The sequence below is a fragment of the Gopherus evgoodei genome, chromosome 16 (assembly GCF_007399415.2).
Source record: "Gopherus evgoodei ecotype Sinaloan lineage chromosome 16, rGopEvg1_v1.p, whole genome shotgun sequence".
NCBI lineage: Eukaryota > Metazoa > Chordata > Testudines > Testudinidae > Gopherus > Gopherus evgoodei.
In genome coordinates this window covers 21,223,076-21,251,021 of record NC_044337.1, presented here as the reverse complement: position 1 = coordinate 21,251,021, position 27,946 = coordinate 21,223,076, and the positions used below count along the sequence as shown (strand labels likewise).

At 40.1% G+C, this 27,946-nt stretch overlaps 2 protein-coding genes across 10 annotated transcripts in view; one reads left to right on the top strand and one right to left on the bottom strand.

The window, feature by feature from the left end:
* The window catches only part of RAB14 (RAB14, member RAS oncogene family), a 36,794-nt gene extending 15,819 nt beyond the window's left edge, over positions 1-20,975 (top strand). For 2 of the 3 annotated variants that reach the window (XM_030536139.1, XM_030536140.1), the window contains exons 2-8: positions 1,876-1,934; positions 8,392-8,445; positions 10,257-10,434; positions 13,403-13,469; positions 16,101-16,188; positions 16,545-16,575; positions 18,801-20,975. In XM_030536139.1, the coding sequence (XP_030391999.1) occupies positions 1,883-1,934; positions 8,392-8,445; positions 10,257-10,434; positions 13,403-13,469; positions 16,101-16,188; positions 16,545-16,575; positions 18,801-18,978 (648 nt within the window). In that variant the 5' untranslated portion in view covers positions 1,876-1,882 and the 3' untranslated portion in view covers positions 18,979-20,975. Of the gene's footprint in view, positions 1-1,875; positions 1,935-8,391; positions 8,446-10,256; positions 10,435-13,402; positions 13,470-16,100; positions 16,189-16,544; positions 16,576-17,908; positions 18,028-18,800 lie in introns of all 3 variants that reach the window. The other variant, XM_030536141.1, reaches the window with a different exon arrangement.
* A 1,351-nt stretch (positions 20,976-22,326) lies between these two features.
* The window catches only part of CNTRL (centriolin), a 60,600-nt gene continuing 54,980 nt past the window's right edge, over positions 22,327-27,946 (bottom strand). For 5 of the 7 annotated variants that reach the window (XM_030536110.1, XM_030536114.1, XM_030536111.1 and 2 more), the window contains 4 exons: positions 26,707-26,952; positions 26,191-26,253; positions 25,351-25,560; positions 22,327-23,993 (listed from right to left, as the gene is read on the bottom strand). In XM_030536110.1, coding sequence (XP_030391970.1) covers positions 23,856-23,993; positions 25,351-25,560; positions 26,191-26,253; positions 26,707-26,952 — 657 coding nt within the window. In that variant the 3' untranslated portion in view covers positions 22,327-23,855. The remainder of the gene's footprint in view (positions 23,994-25,350; positions 25,561-26,190; positions 26,254-26,706; positions 26,953-27,946) is intronic. The other 2 variants (XM_030536112.1, XM_030536115.1) reach the window with 2 other exon arrangements.

Sequence of the window (27,946 nt, the reverse complement as noted above, 5' to 3'; positions counted from 1 at the left end):
TATATATATATATATCAAAATGCCATTGAACTGTCAGCACTTCTGTAGTGTTCCCCATTGATTTTACTTGACTGATTCTTTTTGTATATAAACACACTTGTGCTGTCTCTTGAGGTGAAGTTGCACAAAATTGTAATATGACTTAATTGGGCTAGAGAGCCAAATCCCTTATAAAGGGGAGCACCTCTATGTAACTGGTGGTGATCTGACATGCCGGGGGTAGGAAAAGAGAGTGAGTACGGAAGATGTTGAACTAATGAGAATACTTGACACTTAGTCATGTGGGTGAGCAGCACTATCTTCATTTTAAACTGGTGGCTGGGGCGGGTAGGAAATTAGATGCATGAGAAGTGCCACCAAGGGAATTAGCAAAGGGACATGGCTTCCAAGGAAACATCTGAGCAGGACTAGACTCAGACATAGCTGTACTTTGAAGTAGTAAAAGGAGTCTTCATTGAGGCAGAGGAGTCATACGTAAATGTTAAACTCACAAGAACTATAGTTCTAGTTTTTAAGCAGGTATCTGAAATTGTTTGGATCCAAAAATTGCATAAATTAAAGGTAAATAATGGAAATGACTTGGTTTGTCAGGCTAGACAGAACTAAGTATTCCTTACTTCTATGTATTTAGACTTCCCGGAATAAATCACCTTATCTTAGTATACCATTTATAGTAAAGTTTAAGTCAACATTTTTAATAGGTTGATATAAAGTCAGTTCATATAAGAAACTTAATCATGTAAAAGTAGTCAAATTACTGAAGCTTGTTCACTGCTGTCTGGCTGACAAAGCAACAATTATTGACTAGTTTCCTGAACATCTGACTTGTGGCTTAAGTCTCTCAGTGCCTGGGTATAGGAAGTCTAGACTTCTTACTCAACAGAGCATGGGGCCTGAAGTAGCCTTCTCTATAAACTAGAGTGATCTAACTTAGCTGACTTAAAATATGCAAATCTGTAGTGTTTACAAAGAGAGCATTCCATGGTATACTGTAATTTAAGTTATTTGTGATGGCAAAATGGTGTTTATGGCTTTGGTTCAAGTATTAAAGTGCACTTTTTTTAGAAAAGCCTTGGGGACTTTCTTTGATTCCAGAAAAGGTGTTTTAAATCATAACTAGCATTGTATTGTCAAACTGAGACTTCTCGACACATGTGGAAGTTGGAATGTTCTATTTTCTGTCAAACCACCTGCACTAAAGAATCTGATGATATAGTGCAGTGATCGGCAACCTTTCAGAAGTGGTGTGTCGAGTCTTCATTTATTCATTCTAAGGTTTTGCATGCTAATAATACATTTTAACAAGTTTTAGGATATCTCTTTCTAAAGTCTATAATATACAACAATAGTTTAGTTATGTAAAGTAAATAAGGTTTTTAAAATGTTTAAGAAGCTTCATTTAAAATTACAATGCAGAGCTCCCCAGACTGATGGCCAGGACCCGGGCAGCGTGAGTGCCACTGAAAATCAGCTCATGTGTCGCCTTCGGCACACATGCCATAGATTGCCTACCCCTGTTATAGTGTATTATATTATACACTTCCACTGGTGTCAGAAGCTACTTGAGCCTTTCTATAGAGAAGCTAGACTAGTACTTTTAGTGGTGAGAATTTGTTCATGGAAGGTCCCTAGTGCAGAAAATGCTTCACGAAAGGGCCTGTTACTGGATGTCTTGTGTTCTGAGTACTTGAATATGTCAGTCTGTTGGCTGCATGGAAATACAGTAGAAACCTGAGATTGAAATAAAAAGATAGCTCAAGAAAAAAATCATGCCCTCATTTTATACTCTTCAGGGAGAAGGGATATATCTAAATTAGTGGTTTTAGATGGTTAATCTGTATTGCTGATCTATTTTATTTCTTTTCTTTTTTATAGTGCCACAATGGCAACTGCACCTTACAACTACTCCTACATCTTTAAGTACATCATTATTGGTAAGTATGAACTTGAAAAATGTTTTTACTTTAAAAGCAGATGTTGGGATAAATACATATGTATATACATGGATGCTTGCTTACAGATATTTTAAAGTGTATCTGAACTCTGGGTGAGTTCTTACTGAAAGGATAACTTTCTGTTAAGTGTGCATCTAGAGCAATGTTCTTCATTAGGTACACTTCACCTTGCATCTCCTATCGTTCCTTTTTTTTTTTTCCTCCAGCCCCACAAAACTTCATCTATGGAGTATTGTGTGTCAAAGTTTAGAGTAGTAAATATGTGCTATTTACTGAAATCCACCTACCTTTTCTTTCTGAGCACCGCTTACCAGGTATTTCTCAGCAGAAAGCACTACGCTTGACACACTATCTTCCAAGGGAAGACAGGTTTATGAGCAGGGAGTGAGTGCAAGTTCAGTATTCATTCCCTTAGCAGGGTGGGGCTATATTCTGGTGTAATCTTACAATACTGAAATGTTTGTCAATCTCAGAGGGTGACTGTAGCCCCCATTTTTGGCTATTCTTGATCTCCAGTATACACTTCCACAGTGTAAAGGGCTTGAAGGTAGCCAGATCTCTTGCTTTTTTTTCCCCCTTCCACCATGTGTAGGTGGCTGAAGTGTAGAATGGACTTAAATCACCAATTTTAATCATGAATTAAATCAGTTTCTTCCTTGCTGATTTAAATGGATTTTTAAATCTTGTTTTGCATCTCTACCATCAGTTTCCCTATAGAGAGTTTGATTCTCAATGGTTGGCATAATTTGGTGATATTCTTGCTGACCAGGAAGATAATTGCTTAGTAAGTATACAGATGTAGTATAAAACTTCTCAGATGCTTAGTTTTTACTGTTTTAGAAACTCAAATGGTACATTTTTATTTGATTAATTTTTGACTAGTGCTGCATTTGGTGAGAATTGGAATTCAGTTAAATACAGACATTTTAAAACTGTTTTTATTAAATTCTTATGTGCTGGATACCGAACATTTTTCTTGTTAAAACACATTTTTACATTTTAAAGCTGATTTTTATTAAACAAAAATAGTGAATTGAATGTTTCTGGTAACTATGTCCTTCAGGATTTTATAACTAGTAAATCTCATCCTCACACCTCATTTTTATTCATAGATGGGAAGAGAGAAAACAAGCTTTCCTGCTTTTTCAACTCCAGTTGGTTTCTCAACTTAAAACTGAAATAGTTGAATAGACAGAAATGAAGAAAACATCCTCTCTGCACCTGCAGAAGAGGCTAATGCTGTCAGAAAGTTGGTTTAGCACTTCAACAAACTCTGGCTCTGGATTCTTGGCCAGTGACTTCTACCAGTTCAGTAGTCTGACTTTTTCTTTAAAGCTTTGGCAGCAATTGTGTACTGCTTTAAGATTGTTTGTTTGTTTTTTTATTGAAATGATTTTAATAGATCATAGTAAGCTTAGGACTTAATATAGGTTGTCATAATTTTAAATTTTTAAATATAAATGGGGTGGGGGAAGTATTTAATTTAAATAAAATTAAAATGTTGAGTCGTCTTAAATCCTTTTTTTGAAAGCCATCCTGGGTGGATGTGGAAAGATGCTGGAAATCAGCTCCCACAACTGCTTTAACTTGTATTGCCAACCATGAATCTACAGACAGCCCAGAATTTGGGAGGCACAAAGGGGTATCTCCACTTTTAGATGAAAAATTCAGAATTTGGGCTGTTATCTTTAATGCAGACTGTACTTGTCTTTATTAGGAAATTAGTGTTCATCTCGGCCTGGGAGAAAGCTTTTGTGCACTCTGTATTTAGAGTTCCAATTAAACAAAACAACAAAACCAAACTAAAAACTAGTTTGCAGTCACAGTCTGACTAAATTCAATTCAGTTGTTTCTTATGTACCCTCAGTGGGAGACTTTCTGTTCACACTTACAAAAAAGTTTCATAGGTAGTGTTTTAAAAATACATGTGAGGTACTTTGTACTGCTAGATTCCACTGAGTGGCCTAGTTCCAGGATTGTACAGGCAAACATATGCAAGTGTATGGTTAAATCAGAGTAATGATTTCTGTAACCCTCTCTAAAATACGCTGCTGCTCTTAAATGTCCCTGTCTTAAAACTGCAACCTTGTATTTATTTAAAAAAAAAAAAAAGCTATGTGAACATACAAATTACCGTGGGTATGAATGCGTGCAGTGCAACTTAGGGGAAAGAGAGGCTACAGTGGCTTTAAGACTCCTTCATTCTCTCAAAGTCTGGTGACCTGGTGCAGTCCTTGGTGCAATTTGGGCAGCTCTGGAGGGTCTGCTCACCCTAATTATACCCCTTCTGCCAAAGCCTACAACATTCTATTTAAGACTGGTATGACGATGACTATGCTGGGGAAATCTTTCCTTGGATAAGTGGCTGTTCTGATACTTTTGCTGCTGCAGCTGCATAAAAGAGCCACAATTATGGTGTGTGTGTGGGGGGGAGGGGCGGGCGGGAAATCTTCTTCATGTTTGTCAGTTGAACTTGGAACCTACAGCATCGAAAACAAATTTTTGTTTCTTTTCATTTATAAAAAACTTAAGTGAGAGATTACGCTGCATAGTTACTGGGGCCAGCAGCTTGAGGACATGATTGCATAGTGTCAAAATTAAGGTACTTGTAGTAAATTTATCTTGACCCTACAAGAGATGTGTGGAGTATTGTGGGTTATCTCTACTGTTGCATTTAAAATTATAAGTAAACTAGGGAAATGGAATGACCATGAAGCAGGTGAACAACTGGTTGAAAGACTATATTCAGAATAGTTACCAATGGTTTGCTGTCAGACTGGATGGACATATCCATGGGGTACTGCAAGATTGTCTCTGATCCAGTACTATTCAATTTCATTAACAACTTGGATGATGGAGAGTAGGTGTATAAAAGTTGCAGATACCACCACACTAGGGGAGTTGCAAGCACACTGGAAAGACAGAATTAGATTTCAGAATGATCTTGATAAATTGGAGAATTTGGTCTGAACTGGAAATGAAATTCAGTAATGACAATTGTGAAGCACTACACTTGAGAAGAAGAAAGTCAAATACACAAAATAACCAGTTTTCCCCATTGTAGGCAGCAGTACTGTATAAGAGGATCTGGGAGTTAAAGTGGAACATAAATATGAATTAGCAACATGATGTAGTTGTGAAAAAAGCAAATCTCATGCTGGAGCGTATTAGTGAGGCTTGGTCTACACTACGCGTTTAAACCGATTTTAGCAGCATTAAACGGATTTAATGCTGTACCCGTCCACACTACGAGGCCCTTTATATCGATATAAAGGGCTCTTTAAATCGGTTTCTGTACTCCTCCCCAACAAGAGGAGTAGCGCTAAAATTGGTATTACCATATCGGATTAGGGTTAGTGTGGCCACAAATTGACGGTATTGGCCTCCGGGCGGTATCCCACAATGCACCACTGTGACCGCTCTGGACAGTAGTCTGAACTCGGATGCACTGGCCAGGTAAACAGGAAAAGCCCCACAAAATTTTGATTTTCATTTCCTGTTTGCCCAGCGTGGAGCTCTGATCAGCACGGGTGGCAATGCAGTCCCAAATCCAAAAAGAGCTCCAGCATGGACCGTACGGGAGATACTGAATCTGATCGCTGTATGGGGAAAAAAATCGGTTCTGTCAAAGCTCTGTTACAGAAGACGAAATGCCAAAGCATTAAAAAAAAAAAAAATCTACAGGGTACACAGTGCCGCGTGATAAGCGTAACGGGAAGCCAGAGACTCAAACGGACGCTCATGGAAGGAGGGAGGGAGGGTGTACTGAGGACTCCAGCTATCCCACAGTCCCCAGCAGTCTCCGAAAAGTATTTGCATTCTTGGCTGAGCTCCCAATGCCTGTAGGTTCAAACACGTTGTCCGGCGTGGTTCAGGGAATAGCTCGTCAACTTACTCCCCTCCCCCCTGTGAAAGAAAAGGGAAAGAAATCATTTCTTGACTTCTTTCAATGTCATCCTATGTCTACTGATGCTGCTGGTAGACATGATGCTGCAGCAGTGAAGAGCAGTATCCGCTCCTCTCCCCTGCCTGCCGGCAGACGGTGCAGTAGGACTGGTAACCGTCCTTGTTATCAACCCCGTGAGTGCTCCTGGCTGGCTTCTGGTGAGGCTGACCGGGGGTGCCTGGGTGAAAATAGGAATGATTCTCGGTCATTCCCAGTAGATGGTACAGAACGGCTGGTAACCGTCCTCATCATAGCCACTGGGGGCTGAGCTCCATCAGCCCCCTCCCTTTCCTGTGTAAAGAAAAGATTCTGTCCTGCCTGGACTATCATAGCAGCGGTATGCTGGGCTCCTCTCCCCCACACCGCTTAATGTCCTGCCTGGACTGTCATAGCACTGGGAGGCTGCCTCCCCCTCATTTTATCTCACTAACAAGTCACTGTTTCTTATTCCTGCATTCTTTATAACTTCATGACACAAATGGGGGGGACACTGCCACGGTAGCCCAGGAAGGTTGGGGGAGGAGGGAAGCAATGGGTGGGGTTGTTGGAGGGGCACCCCCTGTGAATGGCATGTAGCTCATCATTTCTGCGGGATCTGACACGGAGCAGCTGTGCTCTCTGATACACTGGTTCTCTAATACACTTGCCCCATATTCTAGGCAGGACTGACTCTATTTTTAGAAACCATAAAGGAGGGATTGACTCAGTCATTCCCAGTTTTGCTTTTGCGCCTCCGGCAGATCTCACCCAGGGGCACCCATGATAGCAGCAGACAGCACAGAAGGACAGATAACCGTCATCTCATTGCCAAATTACACTGGCAGCAGACGGTACAGAACGACTGATAACCGTCTCTGCTGTCATGCAAAAGCAAATGAATGCTTCTGTGTAGCGCTAGAGTATCGTCTCTGTCCGCGGCATCCAGTACACATACGGTGACTGTATTAAAAAAAGCTGAACGGGCTCCATGGTTGCCGTGCTATGGCGTCTGCCAGGGCAATCCAGGGAAAAAGGGCGTGAAATGATTGTCTGCTGTTGCTTTCCCGGAGGAAGGAATGACTGGCATTTACCCAGAACCACCCGCGACAATGATTTTTGCCCCATCAGCCACTGGTCTCTCAACCCAGAATTCTAAGGGGCGGGGGAGACTGTGGGAACTATGGGATAGCTACGGAATAGCTACCCACAGTGCAACGCTCCAGAAATCGACGCTAGCCTCGGACCATGGACGCACACCGCCGAATTAATGTGCTTATTGTGGCCGCATGCACTCGACCTTATACAATCTGTTTCATAAAACTGGTTTATGTAAAATCGGAATTATCCCATAGTGTAGATGTACCCTCAGACACAGAATGTAATTGTTCTGCTTTACTCTGCGCTGTGAGGCCTCAGGTTGGATACTTGTGTCCAGTGCTTGGGCATTACACTTTTACGAAAGCTGTGAACAAATTGGAGACAGTCTAGAAGAGAGGAATGAAAAGAAGAGACTTGGAAAAATATGACCTTCAAAGAAAAGAGAGAATTGGTCATCTTTAGTCTAGAAGAGAAGGCTGAGGAGGGACTGAAGTCTTCAAATAACTTGCTAGAGGACAGTTATCTATTAACTTTTTGTTCTGTCCTTGGTAGACATGGGGAACAAGAGGTAATCTCGTGTGTGTGTGTGTGTGTGTGTGTGTGTGTTAATTCATAAGGGGGGTCTCACTCAGAGCTTTGCTGTGTGAAAGGGGTCACCAGTACAAGAGTTTGAGAACCATTGGATTAGATGATCTCCTCATGCATCTTCCTTCCCTGTTTTGTCTTTTGATGATTCACAGTAGGATTGGGCTCACTGTGTTGATTATTTAACTCTAAAGCGTTTTGTGTAGATGAATCTGGGGGCAGATTTGCCTTAAAGGTGTGCAGATCAAGGTTGCTATGAGATCTTTGATTGTCTTAAAGAGAACAGACAAACAATTTATCGTTTAGTTCTGTATTACCTGAAGCGCACTGCCATGATTGTGCTGAAGCCTAATACAGGACTAACATGACTGTGTAGCAGCTGCCTCACACTTTCTCACCTACTGGGAGATGCCTACCTTCTGGTGTAAAATGTTTATAATTAAAGGTCTCTGCTCTAATGTCTGTCAGTATGGAATTTTAAAATTTCTGTTGCCCTTCTGAAAGTTGCAAATAACCTGGGTGTCTCTCTCCCACTTAGTGCCTAATGGGTCAGCTTTCTGTATGACTTTGCAGACCTCAAACAGTAATATCGTGTAACCTGAACTCCTTTCCTTCTTGTTTATTCCTTGGATGCCTCTACTACCCTATGCCTGTGAACAAAGCTATAGGGGAAAAGTACTGTCACCAGGTGCACTATGAAACATCATCTTGCGCATACAGGCATAGCAGAGCATGCTCCAGGCACTTGTGTTTTCAATGTAAACCTTGTCAGATGTTTTTAAATTGAAGCCATTGTTACCAGTAGAGTAACATTGTTTTCTGTAACAGGGGACATGGGTGTAGGAAAGTCCTGCTTACTTCACCAATTCACAGAAAAGAAATGTGAGTATCTTCATTTGGAGCCTCTGTTTTCACTGTTGGTATGCTTCCTCCCTCTTTCCTGCTTCTGTAGTTCTGAAAGCTATTTTCCAGCATGCATGAGTTCCTTCTGGTGCTTCACCCATTGCAAATACATAGACTAATCATAGTCAGAATGATGAAGATAGAAGCAAATAGTTATTTAGCATAATCTGCTGCCCATCAGATCATTTGTCTGTCCACATGTTTGGAGAGTGATTTCTGTGAAATAAAGGCTATGGCATTCCCATAGGATATATCTGTAACAGGCATGGTGCTGGGAAAGGTCCTGTTACATGTTGGCTTCTGATAGTGTGCTACTAAACTTCAATCACAAACCCCACTTTAAAAAATATTCCTACACCTTTTTGCATTGGTATTCGGTGAGAGTAGAGCCTCTGTTGGAATGCAAAAGTTCATTTTGAGGGGAGTTAGTACTTTTGACATTCAAAGTGGGATATAACGACTAAAAATCAAAGGCGGCCTCCTGCAGGTTTAAGTAACACTGGAGTTAATTTTATAGCTTGATTGTCATGATTCACAGCTACTGCATCTGAATGATACATATACTCCTTAAGGAGCATGTATCACTGTTTTATAACTGCAATGTCCTTTTTCTCATCTGTGGTTTGAGCATTGGCCTGCTAAACCCAGGATTGTGAGTTCAATCCTTGAGGGGGCCATTTGGGGATTTAGTTGGGGATTGGTCCTGCTTTGAGCAGGGGGTTGGACTAGATCTCCTGACATCCCTTCCAACCCTAATAATCTATGATTCTATAAACATTGACTCAAGTGTTGCTTCCCAGTTCTGAGGCTTTGCTAGTTTTGTTTCTTCAGTGTTGAAAGTTTGCTGTGGCTCTTAATTCTGTCTTATCCTTTCCATGCAGTTTACCTATAGTGGATAATGTAGCTTAGTTTCCATGTCCTTGGGCTTGCAAAGTAGTTACACAGCTTCAAAATGTGCTTGTGTGGTGAGAACTAGGGTTCTGAAAGTGACTTACCTTCTGATTAACCAATTCACACTGGAAATAGCAAGCAATCACTTGCATGTGGCCTGACTTCTGAAGAGACCACCAAATATTATCTGAGAGAATGCTTTAATTGTTTGTAATTCCTCAGAAGTTCTATAAACTTGAAGCAATAGACCTTAAATTTGAGCAAAAGACAGGGCATAAGCTGATCTCTGGTAGGGATTGGGAGGAAGAATTTCCCATTAACAGGTTATCCTAGAACTGTCTTCTAAACGTTCCTCAAACATCAGTTACAGGCAAGTCTTCAAAATGTCTTACTAAACTGGATGGATCTGTCGTGTGATCCAGCATGATCACTCCTATGGTCATGTGCAGGGTTTTTAACCATCTATTGGAAATTTATAAAAAACTTCATTGAATTTATTTCAAGTCATGGTTAGTGTTTCTAAGCCTTCAAGTTAAAGTTGTTTCCACAAGGGTTGGTTCTGCAGCAATCTAAACTGACTCAGTTACTCAGCTGTAGTGCCAAACACATCAATTATGCGTACTTTTGCAACTTCCTTCAGGAATTTTCTGATTTTTTTTTATGAATTGACCATTCTTAAATGCTTGGCAGTGCATTAAAATGCTCGTTTTCAGAAAATAACCAATAATTCAATGCTGCTTAAATTAAAAACAATTTACTATTAGAAAGCTGGTTGATCTAGATTAGATTTTTTTTTTTTCTTTCAATATGAAAGATGGCATTACTAAAATATCCATCTGGAAGAGGGAGGTGACTTCCAGCAGAAAAATGTGAACCTCTGATTTATCTTTCTGTGACAGTTATGGCTGACTGTCCCCACACAATTGGGGTCGAATTTGGTACAAGAATAATTGAAGTTAGTGGCCAAAAAATTAAACTGCAGATCTGGGACACAGCAGGACAAGAGCGATTTAGGGCTGTAACACGAAGCTACTACAGAGGAGCAGCAGGAGCTCTCATGGTCTATGATATTACTAGGTAAGAGATTCTGTCTCTGTGTGTCTGTCTGATTTTTGTCAACTGTAGTTATAGCTAAAATAGAATGTGGTATGACTACCAATTTATTTCCAAGCCTGTTTGGCACACTGCTTTACCATGTCACTACATTGTACGTGACAAATTTTCTCTGGGTCTCAGTCCTTTTGGTTTTCTAAACTAGTCAGGTATCTGGATAGTGGATTTTTTCCACCCTTTCTTATGCAACCTCCCCTTTATTTCTCTCCATTCTACAATCCCCTTTTTAAAAAGTATATAGCACTGGTAGTTTACTTTCAAACTGACTTTGAAGTTTCACATTTATTAACCAGAATCCCGAAGTCCTGCATAAGTAAGCTTCTCCTTGGAAACTTCCATGATTGATTCTCCTCCTTCAGGCATCGTTGTGTTAATGCATTCTGCCAATTTATTTAAACTATCTTATCTAAAAGGTGGTTCTGTGTATTTAAGATTTCAGGGTATGGAACTTAAGTGTCTTATTTTCTCCCCCTACTCCCCCCATCATGATCTTCATGATGGGGGATACGGGAACATTCCCAGACTCAAGTTGTCTCCCTCTGGGGATCGTATACAGTGGAATTCTGGGGTATGGCATTCTGTTACATAAATCTGTTTAAAAAGCTTCTGGCCTGTTCTTGAACTCTCCCATTTATCTGTAGTCTTTCAAACAGAGGTGCCCTACCTTTCCCGGAAAGGGAGGAATACAATAAATAGTGAGTAGCTAGCTGCTTGTATGCACTCATACTCAATGTAGTCATTTTTTATAGCAAAGACTTGGTGTTTTTTTGGAATATGTAGTATCTTCCCTGTCACTGAAATTGTTTTTGTCAGAGTAAAACTAAATATCTTCAGGGTCTTAACTAATGGTCACAAATTACATTGCCAACTACAACTATGTTTCTTTTTGGTGTATAATCTGTAATTGACTTGTATATGGATGGTATACCTACATGCATCTTATCAGTATATTAGATTCAGTGTATGGAAACACAACTGAATATTCACAGTCCAGTCACAGATGAATGAATGTCCTGTACTCTGTGCTTCACTAGGTGATGGTGGTGTTGAGGCACCTATTTGATCCCTTATTTGTATGTATTTAGAGAACTAAAACATTAGTTTTTTTTCTCGTTATCCATGAAGAAATGGATGGTGGGTTTTATAACCATGAATAAAATTATACAATGTATGGAGAAGCTGTTTTGAAACTAAGTTGCATTGCCCTGTAGAAATGATTTAGAGGATACTCAGCATGCATCTGATAGCCTCTAAAAGGAGCTATGGGAATGCAAGATGTTTTCTTACTGTCGTCATTCTTTATGAAATGGTATATAGGCTATTCACAGGGTAAGAAGAACTTGTGAGTTCTTTCCAAAATAAGGAGCAAAGCATATAAAAATCTGCTTATTGCCTGCAGGGATGCAGGCATATACCAGTTAGGTTCCCTCAGAGGAGGTCATTGTCATTTCATGGCTTTGATTCCACTTGCAATCCAGATTTCCCCACAGACCAGGACATAACTCAAAGCGGCACCAGACCCTGCCAGAAAAGATGCAGAACCTGCAGACATATTTGTACTGCTACAATAACAATTTCTTCCCCCCACACCACCAGCACCACACCTTTCAAGATCCATGGATCCTATGCCTGCCTATTACAACGTGGTACACTACATTCAGTGCACTAAATGCCCTAATAACTATGTGGGTGAAAATAGACAATCACTATGCTATTGAATTAACTCACAGGAAAATAATACCACAACACCATATCACCTGTGGATGAACACTTTTTTCACAAAGCAGTCACTCTCTCTGACCTGTCAGCCCTCATTCTCAAAGGAAGCCTGCACAACACTTTCAAAAGATGAGACTGGGAGCTTAAATTCATAACTTTCTTTTCAGTCCATGATTTTTAGTGTCTAGCAGACACTGAATTTATGTCTTCTTATAACAATCTGTAACCCATTTAATCCCCCCCCATCCTGGGGGGGGGGGGAAGGTTTTAATGAGCCACTTCACCTTGAATGGAGTCTTAGAATATGTGCTAATTACTTATGCTAAACAATCTGTTGCACCTTGGGTTTAGTGGTGCTGCTGGGAGTACCTTTCCCAGACTTGGAGAGCTCTGTGTAGCTTTAAAGCTTGTCTCTCTCACCAACGGAAGTTGGTCCAATATAAGATATTCCCTTGCCCACTTTCTCAGTTCAAATTCTCTTCATTTGAGCAAGCTCAGCTATTGATCTGCTGAAGAGTATACAGTCAGATAACAGTAAATATATAATCAGTTTTTTAAAGGAATAGACTTTAAGGTCAGAAGGGACCATTATGATCATCTAGTCTGACTTCTTGCGCAATGCAGGCCACAGAATCTCACCCATCCAAATACAGAATGATCAATGAGACTTGATGGCTTAGGAAAAAAAGCAACCTGAAGGTATTGTCTGGTTTCTAAGCTAGGAACATTCTCTAAGCACCATATAAATCCTCATATGGTTTGGGGCACAGTTGAAGGCACGTCCTTAAGTGTGTAGCTTAGTGTTCAGTTTTTCTGCCACCCTATGCTTTCTCTCTGCATCTCATGCACACTTCTGTATGCACCCTATTTTGCTGGAAATAGTTATTACTTAAAGATCTCCTTTTATGCAGTGTTACCTAAGCAGTATTCTGCAGTGCAGTATTCTTTACGAGTATTAGATAGGAAATCCTTTGAGTTTTATACAACACTGTGTGTCTTAACATGTTACCCTCATGGAAAGCAGTAATATTGCATCTGTGAAGTAGCTAAACAACTCAGCCACCCCAGGAGAATAGGCTAAGTTCTGTTCTGAATTCAGAATAGAACTTCATCGCTGGGACAAATCTATTTTAAACACTAAAATTCTGAAAAGTGGTACTATTGAGAGTGACTACATACTATAGTTAAATTCTCCTCACTTGGCTCTTCACAGAAGAAGCACATATAACCATTTAAGCAGCTGGTTGACAGATGCAAGGAACCTCACCAATCCGAATACTGTAAGTTGCACTGCTTTTTATGTTTTTATAACACTTCTTGTCCCAAAGCAAGAAATCCAAGGTTGAAACTGAAATGTATTTCCTTGATACATAGTAATAATCTTTTAAATATGCTTGCAATGTGCTGTCCTTGCTATATGGCATACTGAGAGTTCATTCCAGGTTTTTCTATTCCTAGTTTTAAACCTTAATATTGAACATACATTTGACTGTCTTCTGCCCCTTTTCTCACCCCAACTTGTTGCTTTTAAACTGAAAGTTTAACTTGTCCTTTACTTAGTAAAAACTTACATTGTTCTCAAAATTTGAACATGGGTTTAAATCTTATCCAAAGGAACTACCCAATGTCTTTCTCCCAGGGTGGTCTTTGCTCCTCCTTGGAGGCCAGAAAGCTTTCTCAGGCCATGTCTCCATCTAAAATTTTGCAGCGCTGGTTGTTACAGATGTATTAGTACAGCTGTATAGGGCCAGCGCTGCAGAGTGGCCACACTTACAGCAACCAGCGCTGCAAGTGGTGTTAGATGTGGCCACACTGCAGCGCTGTTGGGCGGCTTCAAGGGGGGTTCCGGGAACGCGAGAGCAAACCGGGTAAGGAGACCAGCTTCGCCGCGGTTTGCTCTCGCGTTCCCGGAGCCACCCTGCAAACCGCAGGGAAGGAGACCTGCTTGCTCGGGGTTCCGGGAACGAGAGAGCAAGCCGGGGAAGGAGACCAGCTTCGCCGCGGTTTGCTCTCACGTTCCCGGAGCCACCCTGCAAACCGCAGGGAAGGAGACCTGCTTGCTCGGGGTTCCGGGAACGAGAGAGCAAACCGGGAAAGGAAACCAGCTTCGCCGCGGTTTGCTCTCGCTTTCCCGGAGCCACCCTGCAAACCGCAGGGAAGGAGACCTGCTTGCTCGGGGTTCCGGGAACGAGAGAGCAAGCCGGGGAAGGAGACCAGCTTGATTACCAGAGGCTTCCTCCTTCCACGGAGGTCAAGAAAAGCGCTGGTAAGTGTCTACATTGGATTACCAGCGCTGGATCACCAGCGCTGGATCCTCTACATCCGAGACAAAACGGGAGTACGGCCAGCGCTGCAAACAGGGAGTTGCAGCGCTGGTGATGCCCTGCAGATGTGTACACCTCCTAAGTTGCAGCGCTGTAACTCCCTCACCAGCGCTGCAACTTTCTGATGTAGACAAGCCCTCAGCTCCTGTAGTGTGGTTCTAATCTTATGTCTCTCGCTATTTAAAATGCTTTGTAAGGGCTGGTCTGCACTAGTGGGGGGGGGGGTGATCTAAGTTATGCAACTTCACCTGCGTGAATAACTTAGCGGAAGTTGACATACTTAGATCTACTTGACACGGTGTCTTCACTGCGGTGTGTTGACGGGAGATGCTCTCCTGTCGATTTTTCCCTAGGTGCTTCTCACTGAGGTAGAGTGCCAAAGTCGATGCTAGAGTGATCGGCGGTTGATTTATTGTGTCTATACTAGACATGATAAATCGACACCCAACCCCTCTTGTCTCCCCTCCCCCCCAGATTGATCACTGCCTGTCAGTTCTGCTAGTAGTGTAGACAAGACCTAAGACTTCGTATTTGTCTGACTCTGAGAGTAAAGCCGTGTTCTTTCAGTTAGTGCATTTCTGATCGCAGAACAATCCCTTTCCTACTCTTGTTTTGCCTCTGCAATGTTTGTGGGTTTTTTGGGTTTTTTTAATGAGCATTCAAGTTAAATCAGCTGATGACTTTGAACACACACGAGGTAGATATGAGAGAGGACTGCTTTGACATAATCACGTTTTAGAATAAACCTGTATCTTTCGCAAGCCCTCAGGCCATTGGAATCCTATAGTGGAGAAGAGCTGAATGTGGCATCTGGAGTTCCTATCATTCCTGTCTTCATGGTGGAGATGTTGCTAGAGAAATGAGATACTATCCCTAGTCTGCCCTACTTGCTAGAGTAAGGGACTGTGCCTGGGTGACCTGTCACTTAAACTTTTGGGCAGTGTCTTCACTTTTACTGAGTCTTGTCGATCAGATGAATGGGTCTGCCTGTTTTTAGGGGGAGGGAACACTTGGAGTTTAGGGACAGACAGCGATAGCATTGCTCTTTCAAAGCTTGTGGAGGTCCTGGACATCTGCAGACCCTCTGATATGGGAGGTTGTAGCCACTTCCCTTTCCCTGGTGGGGGCGGGGAGGAGGAGGTGAACTTCCTACCCCTTAGCTGGCTATCTTAGGGCTTGTCTACACTGGCACTTGACAGCACTGCAACGTTCTTGCTCAGGGGTGTGAAAAAACACCCCCCTGAGCGCTGCTAGTTTCAGCACTGTAAAATGCCAGTGTAGACAGTGCACTAGCTCTGGGAGCTATTCCCCTCATGGAGGTGGGTTTTTTCAAGAGCACTGGGAGAGCTCTCTCCCAGTGCTATGCTGCGACTACACAAGCCGTGTTAAAGTGCTGCCAGTAAAAATGTGCCCAGAGATACCCTGTGAGTGCTTTGGCATTCTCCCATTTATCATGGGCAGGGTTTGTGTGAGAGAGCTGCCATTATTCTAATTTCATGCCTTAGTTTAATAGTAACTTGGTTTGGGGTGGGGGTAAAAAGGCAGTTGAACTGTTTTTCAGGCTAACGTTTTTCTGTTCTGAACCAGGTGATAATCCTCATAGGAAATAAAGCAGATCTGGAAGCACAGAGAGATGTTACATATGAAGAAGCCAAACAATTTGCGGAAGAAAATGGTGTGTTTGCTTTTGTGCTGTTACGTTTCAGTGAGGTTAGAGGTTTTAAAGTGAACCTTCTGCATTAGTAACTGGAAGCTGTTTAGAGCACGCTTTTCAAAGTAACTTAGTTGTATATAAAACTTTAGACTATTTGAGGCAAAGTAGAACTTGGCCTAGCTTAGAACCAGGAGTGCAATTTGCATATTGATGTCCTACTTAAAAAAAGAACCTTAAATACTTCCAAAGCAGTATTTAGCATGAAATTTCAGTGGGCCCTCACGTGTTTATCTCAGGATTCAAACTTCAGTGACTACAATATGGTTCTCTCGAAGTATGTCATGTATCCTAACCATTTCAATTTTATTTCTAAATAGGGTTGTTGTTCCTTGAAGCAAGTGCAAAAACGTAAGTGGTAGGCCTACTATCTCTTTAAGCAAAAAGACCACATTTCCCATAAAGACCGTCTTAAATTTAGTATGTTTTCATAGAAGGACTTAGTCTGTGGTTTTGTGGATGAAAGTGAACTTGATTTCTCAGGTTAGATTGCAGTAAAAATATCATCAGGAGATGGGGGAATAGAGTATGCCTAGCATTTTTGCTTCATCTTGACCTTAACTTGCAGCAGCCATCTTGTTACTCCACTTTTGGGCAATCTTCCAAGCAAATAGTTGCTGAGTTGTGATGGGCTGACACTTAAAAAACAAAACAACAAAAAACCAACCCCACCTCAATTGAAAACTGAAACTACTAAACTAATTTCACCTGAGAGCTCACGCAACACTTCCTCCATCAGTCTCACTGATAAAATGGAGCACTTTCTTGTGTGTGCTTTAAGCTGCAAGCTGACTGTAAAATTTAAATTATGCTGGTCTAATAGATTGTGCAGCTTCCTCGTTTTAAAGACCCTGCTACTTCTGTGGTGGGCAGAGTTCAGACTTGAAGTGTGAAACCTCCTGTATGGAGTGTTCAGGGTGTTTGCATCTGTACAAGGCTATGCAGCTGCGTGACAGGTGCTATTGCTGGATTGTGGTGCAGTAATTCCAGAAGCTGCTCTGGGCATTTCCTTTTGACCTCCCCAAAATAAGAGGGTGACAAATTGCTCCCCTTAGCCGCAGAGGACAGGACAAGAAGCTGTGGGCTTAAATTGTAGCAAGGGAGATTTAGGTTAGATGTTAAGAAAAACTTCTTAACTGGCAGGGTAGTTAAGCTCTGGAACAAATTACCTAGGGAGGTTGTGGATGCTCCCTTTATTGAAAGCTTTTAAGAACAGGTTAGTCACCTGTCAGGGGTGGTCTAGATAATACTTAATCTTCTCTCAGTGCAGGGGACTGAACTAGATAACTTAGCAAGGTCCTGTTCTACATTTCTGTGATTTCTACAGTTTATTTTGATAAGAATTATGAGATCCAGTTGACCTATATATTTGTGTTCTCACAGTGCAGTAAGCCTAAATGGCTTGGCAAGTCTCGCAACACTGTTAATAGAAACCAGGCCTACCATAGCACCTTGCTGCTCTAACAAGTATCGTTTGGGATTTTTTTTAATTGAGAGGCTTTACTAATAGCATGTCACTGTACAGATAATAAGGGCTTTATGCTATGCTGTGTGTACACTGGTAAAACTTGTCTAGCAGTTGCTAATGGAGCTGGTTGGAAAACTTAAACAAACAAACTCGTTCATTGCAACTTGCTGATTTGTCAGAATTGTAAAGTTTTGTGACTCTTGTCTGTTTTGACAGAATTCAGCTGGAAATCCTGCCTGCTGGGGAGAACAGCTTCAGACTTACAGCATGGCAACCTGGGCTACCAGGGACCCCTGCTCCAGTGTAGGCGATCGGGCACGCTGCTCCAGTGCCAGGTCTGCTGGTAGAACTGGGCAAAGAACAAATAATTCTGTTTTGCTGAGAATTTTGAAATTTTTTTCTTTCAAACTAGAATGAAAACAAATTCTGAAATCTCAATCCTCCAAACCAGAACTACAGTTCTTTGCCCATCTGTAGCTGCTGGTCTCGCTACTAGCTCAGTACTAACTCACAAAGATCAGTGCTATGCAACAGGATAGCTGTAAAGGTGCTATGGTAGATGATCTAAATAAACCCTAACTTAGAAAGAGTTACAGAATCTAATAGAACAGTTGATGCAAGTTACTACCACAGATCCTCATTATTGTGCCTTTTATTATAACCGTCAAAACCATTATATGAAAATGCTTGGGAGGGGAAAAAAGCCCATCTCTGTTGTGTAGCCTATTTTAAAACTGATGTATTTGAAATCCAAAAGTACTAATGGCTAATCTACGTCAAGGGTGAACTGACAGATTTGATTCTTTCCCCCTAAAGCTGGAGATAGCATCTGAAAACTGTCCCCGGTGCCAGGTAATCTGTAAAAGACGTCATTAAGCAGTTTACTTTTTCAAAATCTTTTGAGGGGATAGCTGCTTCAGGTGGGGAACATTGGATTGTACCCAGCTTTGTGTGTCTTTTTAGCCATTCTTACAGAACATCTAATCAATGCACAATTGCTAGTGACTGAAAGAGGTGGATGGTAGGCCAAGCACGTTCATGACTTCTCATTCAGTCTAGAATGTAATGTAGTGCACAACTTGAATTAATTTTGCTGCTTCTTTTGAAGAGGAGAGAATGTTGAAGATGCATTCCTGGAGGCTGCCAAGAAAATCTACCAGAATATCCAAGATGGAAGCCTGGATCTGAATGCTGCAGAGTCAGGTGTACAACACAAACCTTCAGCTCCACAGGGGGGTCGACTAACCAGTGAACCCCAGCCCCAGAGAGAAGGCTGTGGCTGCTAGTGACCTTTCTTCCATGGCTCCATTTTTGACCTTTCACCTCTGTTGGAAGCAGTACTTTTGACTGCTTCATTGTCTTCTGTACATCTTACTGGGTTTAATTAAACTCCGAGACAACAGTTTAACACAGTACTAAACTGCTAAACAACTTTAGATGTAATCAGGTTATCAAAGGCAAGTAGAGTAATAAAACCTCTCCTGCATGGTAAATCTAGAATTTTTTTTCCAGTTGTCCTTGTGATAGTGTCACCAATACATGATTTAAACTGAGCACTGATGCTGGACTCATGATTTTACATTTTTGCAGGGCCTTTTCTTGTACGGTTTAATTTTATGGTTCTTCAGCCTTCCTTCCCCATCTGTAACTGTTCTAAATCTGTCCATAGTAACTGATGTTTATTTGCTGTGAAATAACTTGATGGTAGAAAGTGGGCTCTATAACAGTGTGCTTTTGTTGGAGGAATTCCCTGTGGCGGGTGTGTATGTTGGTGGGATAACTTGTTGCAGGAGTATACTTCTTGCTTCTGTCTTAGTCTAAAACAGGGAAAACAGTCCACTCTCTCTCTCTCTCTCCTTGTGCTCAGTGGCTTTACATCATTTTTTGCCATTTTATCCTTTACATTTGTTAACAGAACGTAAATATGTATAAAATTTGAAGGAACGGAGCTAACAGTTAAATACATTGTGTATATGATTTTAATGAAGAAAATAAATTGATTACTGGCATTAGAACAGTATATGAGAAAATATCAGTTTGTACAGTATGATCTATGTGACCACATTGCCCCTTTAGTACAAAAATAGATGTAACTGCAGTTCACTAACATAGGCGTAACTCCTTGGTGTCAGTAGTGGGCATTGTGCTGGGAACTTGACTCCCAATGCAACAATATTAACACTAGTGGAATATCAGTCTCTGTTCCATCTTTGCACTGTGGTATATCGATGCCTCTTTATTAACCCTGTTTTTTGTGCAATCAGTGTGCTAACCTGCTTTTTCTCCTTCTGTACGCATTTTGCATTGGGCTTAATTTCCTGCCTTGCACTGTATAGAATGGCTGGTTCTATTACACATTTTATGCTTTTATACCTTTTTTTTGGAGTGGTCTAATTCTGAACTGGGCAGTCAGAACTCTCTAGGGATTTTTAACTACTTCTGCATTTTTATTTACACTACAGTGAAACTTTTTTAAACAATTGGGTCCCCTCTTACTAAAAGCATTTAGAATACTGCCTTCATGAAATTACACATGTTGAAAGTACTCTTTATAAAATCGTACTCAGACATATGCAGACCTTGTAAAAGTACATGTGATATTTTCTATTTAAATCTACACACAGTACCATGCTTCATGTGAATTCTGATTTTCATTTCTGAAACTTCAGATTTGATTTAGAGGTGGCAGGGGGAAAGAATAAGTGGCTAAGAAAGATAGAACATGCGTTTGTACCTACCATTCATTCAATATTTAGTCAAACTGCAGTGTTTAAAATACAAAGTAGTCTTAAAATCCCTCTCTACAGACACTAAGAGAAACTATCCAATGTTCAGACTTGTAAGCAAACAGTGGTACCAGAGTATTGTACAGTCAATGTTAAATAAAAGCCAAAACTGAAATGTGCAGACAATAGGATTTGGGTGACTTGTGCACTGTCCCTTGTTTTTGTCTGGTTAGTCTTTTTTTTAAACCTAAGATTATTAAAGTAGATTGGTATAATGTTAAAAATTTATGGCTGATGCATTTTGCTAAAACAAAGTTGCACTGCATAGGGGTTGCCCAGGGACCATGACCTGCTGATGAAACAAAATTTGGGTGAAGTAAACAGCATTCTAATGACTACAGCTTGTTGAGGTGCAATGCCCTTATTCCCAAAGTAGGTTACAGTAGGTCTCATTGTGTCTGTGACCAGAAAGGACTTGTTTGGACTGCTGTACTCTTTTGGTGTAACTATGCTATTAATCTAAATATTTGTAAATAAAGTACCTGTATCTAGATAAATTATAGTGGACTGCCTTATTTGAAACTTTCACGAGTTGGTTCAGTCATCCCATGGACTTTTAGAATCTGAAATTAAAATACTTTACCTATCCATCTTGCTGCTTCTGACAAGGCTTGGTTTACGTAAGTGATGCTTTACTACGTTTCTTGCTTTGCACTCTTATAATCTCAGTAGTCAGACAGAAACTGACTTCACACATGGATCTCATCTCAGAACTTTATTCAGAATTACCTAAACTTGCATTTCTCAGTACCTCTAACTGCTAGCGAAGAAGGGCCCTCTGCCTTTAACTGTTGTGCTGTGGTGTAGTACGCCACAGGTGATGGCTGGGCACTAGCTATTTTTCAACTGCTTGGAAGTGCAAGAACCACTTGAAGCCTTCATCAAGCAGGTGGGTTCTTCCCTTTAAGTTAAACATGAAGGCAAACAATTTTTCAACCTCTAAGTAGATCCAAATACTTGGAGTAGAGAACACTCACCTCTGTAATAAGTCATTGATGTGACACAATGTGCTTGAAGGTGAAATGAATCTGGTCAGTAACACTTAAGTGCTGATTGTACAGCAGTTTAAAAAAAATCTTTAGTTCATTGAGTAGGATTTGTTAACTACACATACTATCTAGCTGCACTAGAAAGCTTGAAAGCAGGTCTTAAACACCTAGTGGATTTAGTCATGTTGGCTTGCTCCGTAAACTCGTAGGAGCATGACCTAGGACTACTGCCTATAAAAGCATTTGTGTTGGTAAAAAGATTTCTATATGTTCACTTTATAAAGCAGTACTTGCTGCTTCTACTTTCCTTATTGCTTAGTTAAGAACACCTTAGAGTTGTACATTATTTCATGTGATTGAGTCATAAAATGGTACCTTGAAGCGAGTTCATTTATCTTATGAATGTTTAACAAGTTAGAGTGAGATTTAAGGTGGGCCACTTGCATCTTCCAAAGTCAATAGTAGGAGCAGTCATGTACTTCAGCTTGAGAAGCTACTCATGGGCACTGCCAGAAAATGAAGTTATTAACTGAATGCCTAGTTAACGGCCAGTAACAGTTATACTTAAGTGAAAGTGCATATTCTGTTTGTATCCATATGTATTGCATAGTATTCTTGGAATTTAATACACCAGAGCTGCACAATCCTAGTTTTATTTGTGCTTTTCTTTCTGTACCAAATCTCTGAGGTGAAAGGAGTTTGGGGCCTGTAGCCCTAAACACTGCCTTAATAGCAACCTTCCACATTGCTGGTATTAAAGTGACTGTTTGGTACAGGTCTTACTACAGCTATGCTATGATCTCTTTATGAAAAGTTAAATACCAAATTCATGGAAAAACAAGGGAAAGTAAGGTACATGTAACATCTTAAAATCAAACTTTATTTTGTGTAAGAAATATTCCATTTAAAGTCATGGTGCATAAAGACAGAGGAATAATGGCATTTGTTTGACAGCAGAGGAAGAAACTAACTGTTACCAGATATGTGTCATACCACAGAAATTCAAATTTGTGGTGGTGGTTTTTAAATTAAATGTTAAAGATTTGAGATAATTATTGGAACCTTTGTGCCCCAGAATAAAAAGTTCATCTCTCACATTAACACCAGGCTTTAACATAATAAATATTACCATTATCTCTTGCATAAGTAACTTAAGTTACAGTACCATACACAACTTTAGAGTACTGACAGACTTACAGCCACTATTTACATGGAACAAATATTCAGGAACGGTGGACCATACTGCCTTGACAATTGGCTGTATGGTGTGTCTGGTTATCCAGACTTGTAAGTTAATGAGGTAGCAGTCTTCAGGTTGTATATTTGGACCAGGGGCTAGAAAGAGTGTCATTCCCAGCCACAGAACTGTTAGCATTGCTAAATGTCAGCATTCTTCTACTACAAAGAAAAAAGTTTGGAGAAAGTTAGTGATTCTGCTAGAACACTGGCAAGATATTTTGTTCTGGATGCAAGATGTTCTCTTGTGCTCTAAGAGCAAAGATAGCCAGGACAGCCATTGGATCACATCCTGCCAGCCTTTTTTAAATGCCCTTGTGTATTATGTTCTTCTTGATGTACATGTTTCCAGCTTCACTGTATAGAAAAAACTGGCCAGCATGAATTTATTGTAAAACAATTCTTTGTATATCTCCAGTGGAGCAGTCTGTTAGAGACTAGGGTGACCAGATGTCCTGATTTTGGGGTCTTTCTTATATAGGCTATTACCCTCCACGCCCTGTCCCAATTTTTCACACTTGCTGTCTGGTCACCCTAATTAGAGACTACTGCATGAAGTGATAGCTCCTCTCTGAGTAAAGAGTGGCTCAAATCAAAGTACCTCACTAAAATAGCATCATTAACATGAAGGATCTGCATTCATTATAAGCCAGAATTTTTGGCAGTGTAGAACCTACTGCTGAAGTTCTCTTGAAAAACAGAGTACACAGGTTTACAGCTAGACCTTAGCTACTGCCAGATTGAACAGTTGGCAAGCTTAAAGATAAAATGCCCCTGTGAAAAGTAACATCCATAATGCAGAGTACAATCCTCTCTGCTTCCTGTAGAAATGTATAACCTGTTAAACTGGAGGGTTATGGGGTGCTCCCACACAAAAGGCAAGAGTATTTTCACCAAACATGAGCCAAAACCATTTTAAATGGGAGATGAATTTAAAACAAAGGTGGAGATTATTTCCTTGGGAAGCCTGTTTTAGGTCCATAAAGCACCTATTCTGTGGAATCAAGAAATGGTAGCATGTATCAGTATAGTAGTAAGCACTATTAGCTACCTAACTTTGTTCTGAGAAGATGCAGTATATGCTATGCCCTGCTACACACAGGTCTTCAAAGAGAAGTTCTGTTTAACTTTGTCTATATGGATCTATGTGACTTAATGTAACAGCTGGCTCTTACCTCCATGGTTTAGTGGGATTATTTCTTGTGTATGATATTGGTGGAATCGTTGAGATTGAGATGAAATACCTGCTGGCCTCCTGTCAGGAGATCTGACAACTCCTGTCAGAGCAACCTAGAAAAAAGAAACCATTTGAGAAACTATGTGTGAAAGGTAATGCATGTAGTGAGCAAATTCAAATTAATCTCTGAAATACCCCTTTACTCTGGGATATAAACTTCAAGTTTTATGGTAACCTTCCACCTCCAAAGGTTGGTTTGTTTTAAACAATGTCAGACTTACATGTAAGCATTTTTCCACAAGTAGGAGTCCCATACATACAGACAGCGGAATTTAGCATGAAGGTTATAAATACATAAAGTTTAAGCTGCCACCCCCCCACATCCTCCTCATAATAGGACACCGATTTTAGTCAGTGGTCAGAAAATAGATCCACATCTCTTGACAGGCAAATTCTTCCCCACAGACTATTCCTCATGTTGCTATTCTTATGTCAGTTTAGAGGGCCATCTTTGCATTTAGGCTAAGAATCAGGAAGTGTATATATAAAAGGTAGGTAGTCCCTAGTTACAAAAGAAACAGATGTAACTTCCCTGAGGGGGCACTCTGATGTTATAGATTTAGGTACCAGAGAGAAATGGCAGAGATGGTTTTTACTACTGATTTCAGACATGACTTAATTTGACCTTGAGTAGATAATGTAAACTGTGTCTTTGCTTCCTCATCTGTAAAATGGAAGACTGGATATTTGCCTACTTCACAGGGGGTACAATTGGTTGTCACTGTTTGTCATGCAGGTTTGGAATCTTGTACTGCAATGGTACAAACTTCCTAAACTTTGTAAAACCGGCATGCAGAGGTTAAGCTAACGGTGTCCCTCTATCTAGTAACTTTTTTAAAAAGTTTAAAGCTGTTTCAGTTACTATTGCCAATTTTTGTGGATTTGGAGTCACATTCCTGTCTTCTTCTTTATAGGGAAAGGGGAAAAACTGATGATGCACAAAGTGCATGAATTGGAAAAAAACCAGATTCCTCCCCCTCTAGTGTTTTGGCTACAATTATCTTGAATTTACTTGTAACCAATAAAGGTAGGAAATGTTCAGGCAGAAACTTTTAAGTTAGTATTCCTTTAAGAGCTCCCCAGTTCCTGTTATATACAAATTGCTTTTAATATTAAGTCCAAGAAACAGTAAAGTGATTTAAAACAAATTCAGTTTCAGACCCAGCCATTTCAGAGTTGGGACAAATCAAAAGGAGTTACGGAAGAGTACATGGAGCAACTACCACTTTTGCATGCGTTTCAAAACACTCATTTGTATTAAACTTTCCAGGACAATTCTACAGCAGCGTAAGACTATGGCTGTGAAAGCACTAAGTGCATTAGTGTATCTGGCTACGGCAGGTGGCCATCAGAGTTAATAGACCACAATGATTTGAAAATGTGGTATTGTAAAATGCTCTAAAGTGTTACCTGGTTCTGTGTAACATTAAGATCATCGTTAAGGGAGGACATTAGCCCTGATGAGCTTTGGGACAGAAAGAGTGAATCTGTAGCAGTGCTGCTAACCAGTTCATCTAGTGCATCGACTTGTCTCTTTAAGCTATGCAGGGTGCCCTCCGTTTGCCGTTTTCCTTTCATTAATACTTCCACTTGCTTGGACATGCATTGTCGAAGTTGAGCCTTAGTAAAACAGAACAACTAAATTATTTCCTTTATATCCAATTTCTGCTTCATTTCCAGGTTTTAATTGATAGTGGAGGTCAGACTATTAAAAAAAGTAACATAATATGATGGAACCTGTTTTGCCTATTCTCTTCTAATAATCTTTTACCTGTCCTGACCATTCAGGAAAACAATATTTGTATGGTATGGTCTATCATCATAAAACATTACTCAAAGAACAGCAGCAGATGTGTGCTAACCAAATTCTGGTTCCATTTGTGATTGTGGCTAGACTTGCATTACAGGCCATCACACTGGTAATGCAGTGCACTGTGTAAGTTAAAGAATTACGACAACATTCACATAAAAAAAGCCTTTCTGGAAAAGTAGTGTTAAGGGAAGCATGTTTAAATACCGTGAACTTCGCGCAAAAAATTAATTTACATTGAAAATATACAGTGCCTTCCTCTCCTTCCTTTTCATCCCAATGGAAAGAGCTATGATATTGCAAAAAATATTGTATGGTTGTTTAAAATGTATAAAATTATGGTTCAAGAACCAAAAGGAAAAAAGACTCAAGAATTCTTACAAAGGAGCCCTGCTAGACTTAATAAATAAATGCATTATATATAGTGTGTGAGATACAACCTTGAGCCGATCTTCCTGGTGACGCAGCTTTTCTCTGAGTGCTTCTCCACGCCACTGTTCATCCTTGAGAAAAAAGAATCACTGTCAACAGCCAAAACACAAGGTTCTAAATCTGTTTTTTTTTTTAAAAAAATCTATACCCTGCTATATAGACCACAAACATAGATATGTGTAGTAGGACCAATCTTCCATTCCTTTCACATGCAAGTCAAGTCTTCCATTGAAATCAGTGGAGTTTGGGGTGTGTGTGTGTGTAAGGAATGCAGGATTGAGTTGATTATTAGTAACCAAAAAGATGTACCAGAAAAATTTAGTTTAGCTCAACTAAGCAATCCAGTTTTAATGAGAGAGAGAGGTTATTAGAAGTATCCAGTTATGCATCTGAGATTGAAATGAAGTACATAAAATACACAATCAAGGGTTCAATTTAAACAAATAAGGCCACATTTAACCCTGGTATAGATAGATGCAGTGTTTTGATTGTATTTATAAAAGTGTCTTTAAAAGTAATTTTACCATTAAGTGGATTTTGGACAAATCCCTCTTCTCTTCAAATGGAAAGTTCTCTCTTAAGTTTTCTAATTCACACTCTAGACATTCTTTTGCTTCAAAAACAGCTTCCAGATCATCCAACAGCTCTGGAGAAGATAGGCTTACATCTTTAAGGCCAGTTCTCATTTCATCTTTCACCACCAATTTTAGCATCTTCACTGCATCCTTTATCTCCTTTTGTCTGTTTTCCAAATCTTCCTGAGTTTTAATCTAAATAGCAGTACAAAGACAGATTTATGCTCTAAAGAGGGATGAAATCTCAAAATGTTGCTATCAAATTCTTAAAAAGTTAAAGCACCAGCCTATGGTCTTTTTGCATTAACAACCCACGCCTACTTCTAAAACAAACATTTTAATTGAACAGTTATACATGGTTGTAGATTGGTCTCATTACTGCTGTTAAAAATGAACAGTAGTGGCTTTCTAAACAATTCAGAATTTGGGCTGTAAGACCAAGCTAAGAAGTTTTATCCTGATGTGTGTATGAGGCATCTGTAATTCAAAACAGAAGGGAACTTTTGTCATAGCTGTAAACTGCTTTTGAAGTTCCCTTGAAGTGCAGATTGGCAACATTAAAACAAGAACATTTTGTTTCCTATCTTCTGTTAGTCCTCTTGAATTGCTGTATAGGTACTGATAGCATTCCTCTCTGAAGCACTCTCAAGTTAAAATTAATGGACTAGGATAGTTCAATCAATACAGCAATTTTACTGGCTGAATGTTACAGTTTAAGGTAAACTAAGTATAATAAGAGGGAGACTGCATTTTTGTGAGATTACTGCACACATTTCAAATCTGAAGTACAAAAGAGACAGTATCTTTGACCTGAAAACTGCAATCATTCTTTAGAAACAGACAAAGTTCTACAGAGATTGTGAAAATTACATCCTAAAAAAAAAAAGCATGTATTTAATGGGAATTATTAAAATACATGACATGACAGAGTTTGAGGCTTCAGTTTTTTCCAGAGTTGTAAAGTAATTTCATGGTTATACTCTAAAACCTAGCCATGCATCAGTAATTGAAGTTGGCCCTCAAGAGCATACTCCATTTCAGGTATGCAATAAGCATTTCACTGAATAGTTTCCTTTCAACAGATGGCTCTATTTAATCTTTAACGTGTTAGAGGTTTTAACTAAACCAATAAACACGTGCTTGATAACGTTACTAGTGCTAGCCTGACTGAAAGACAGAGATACTAGGA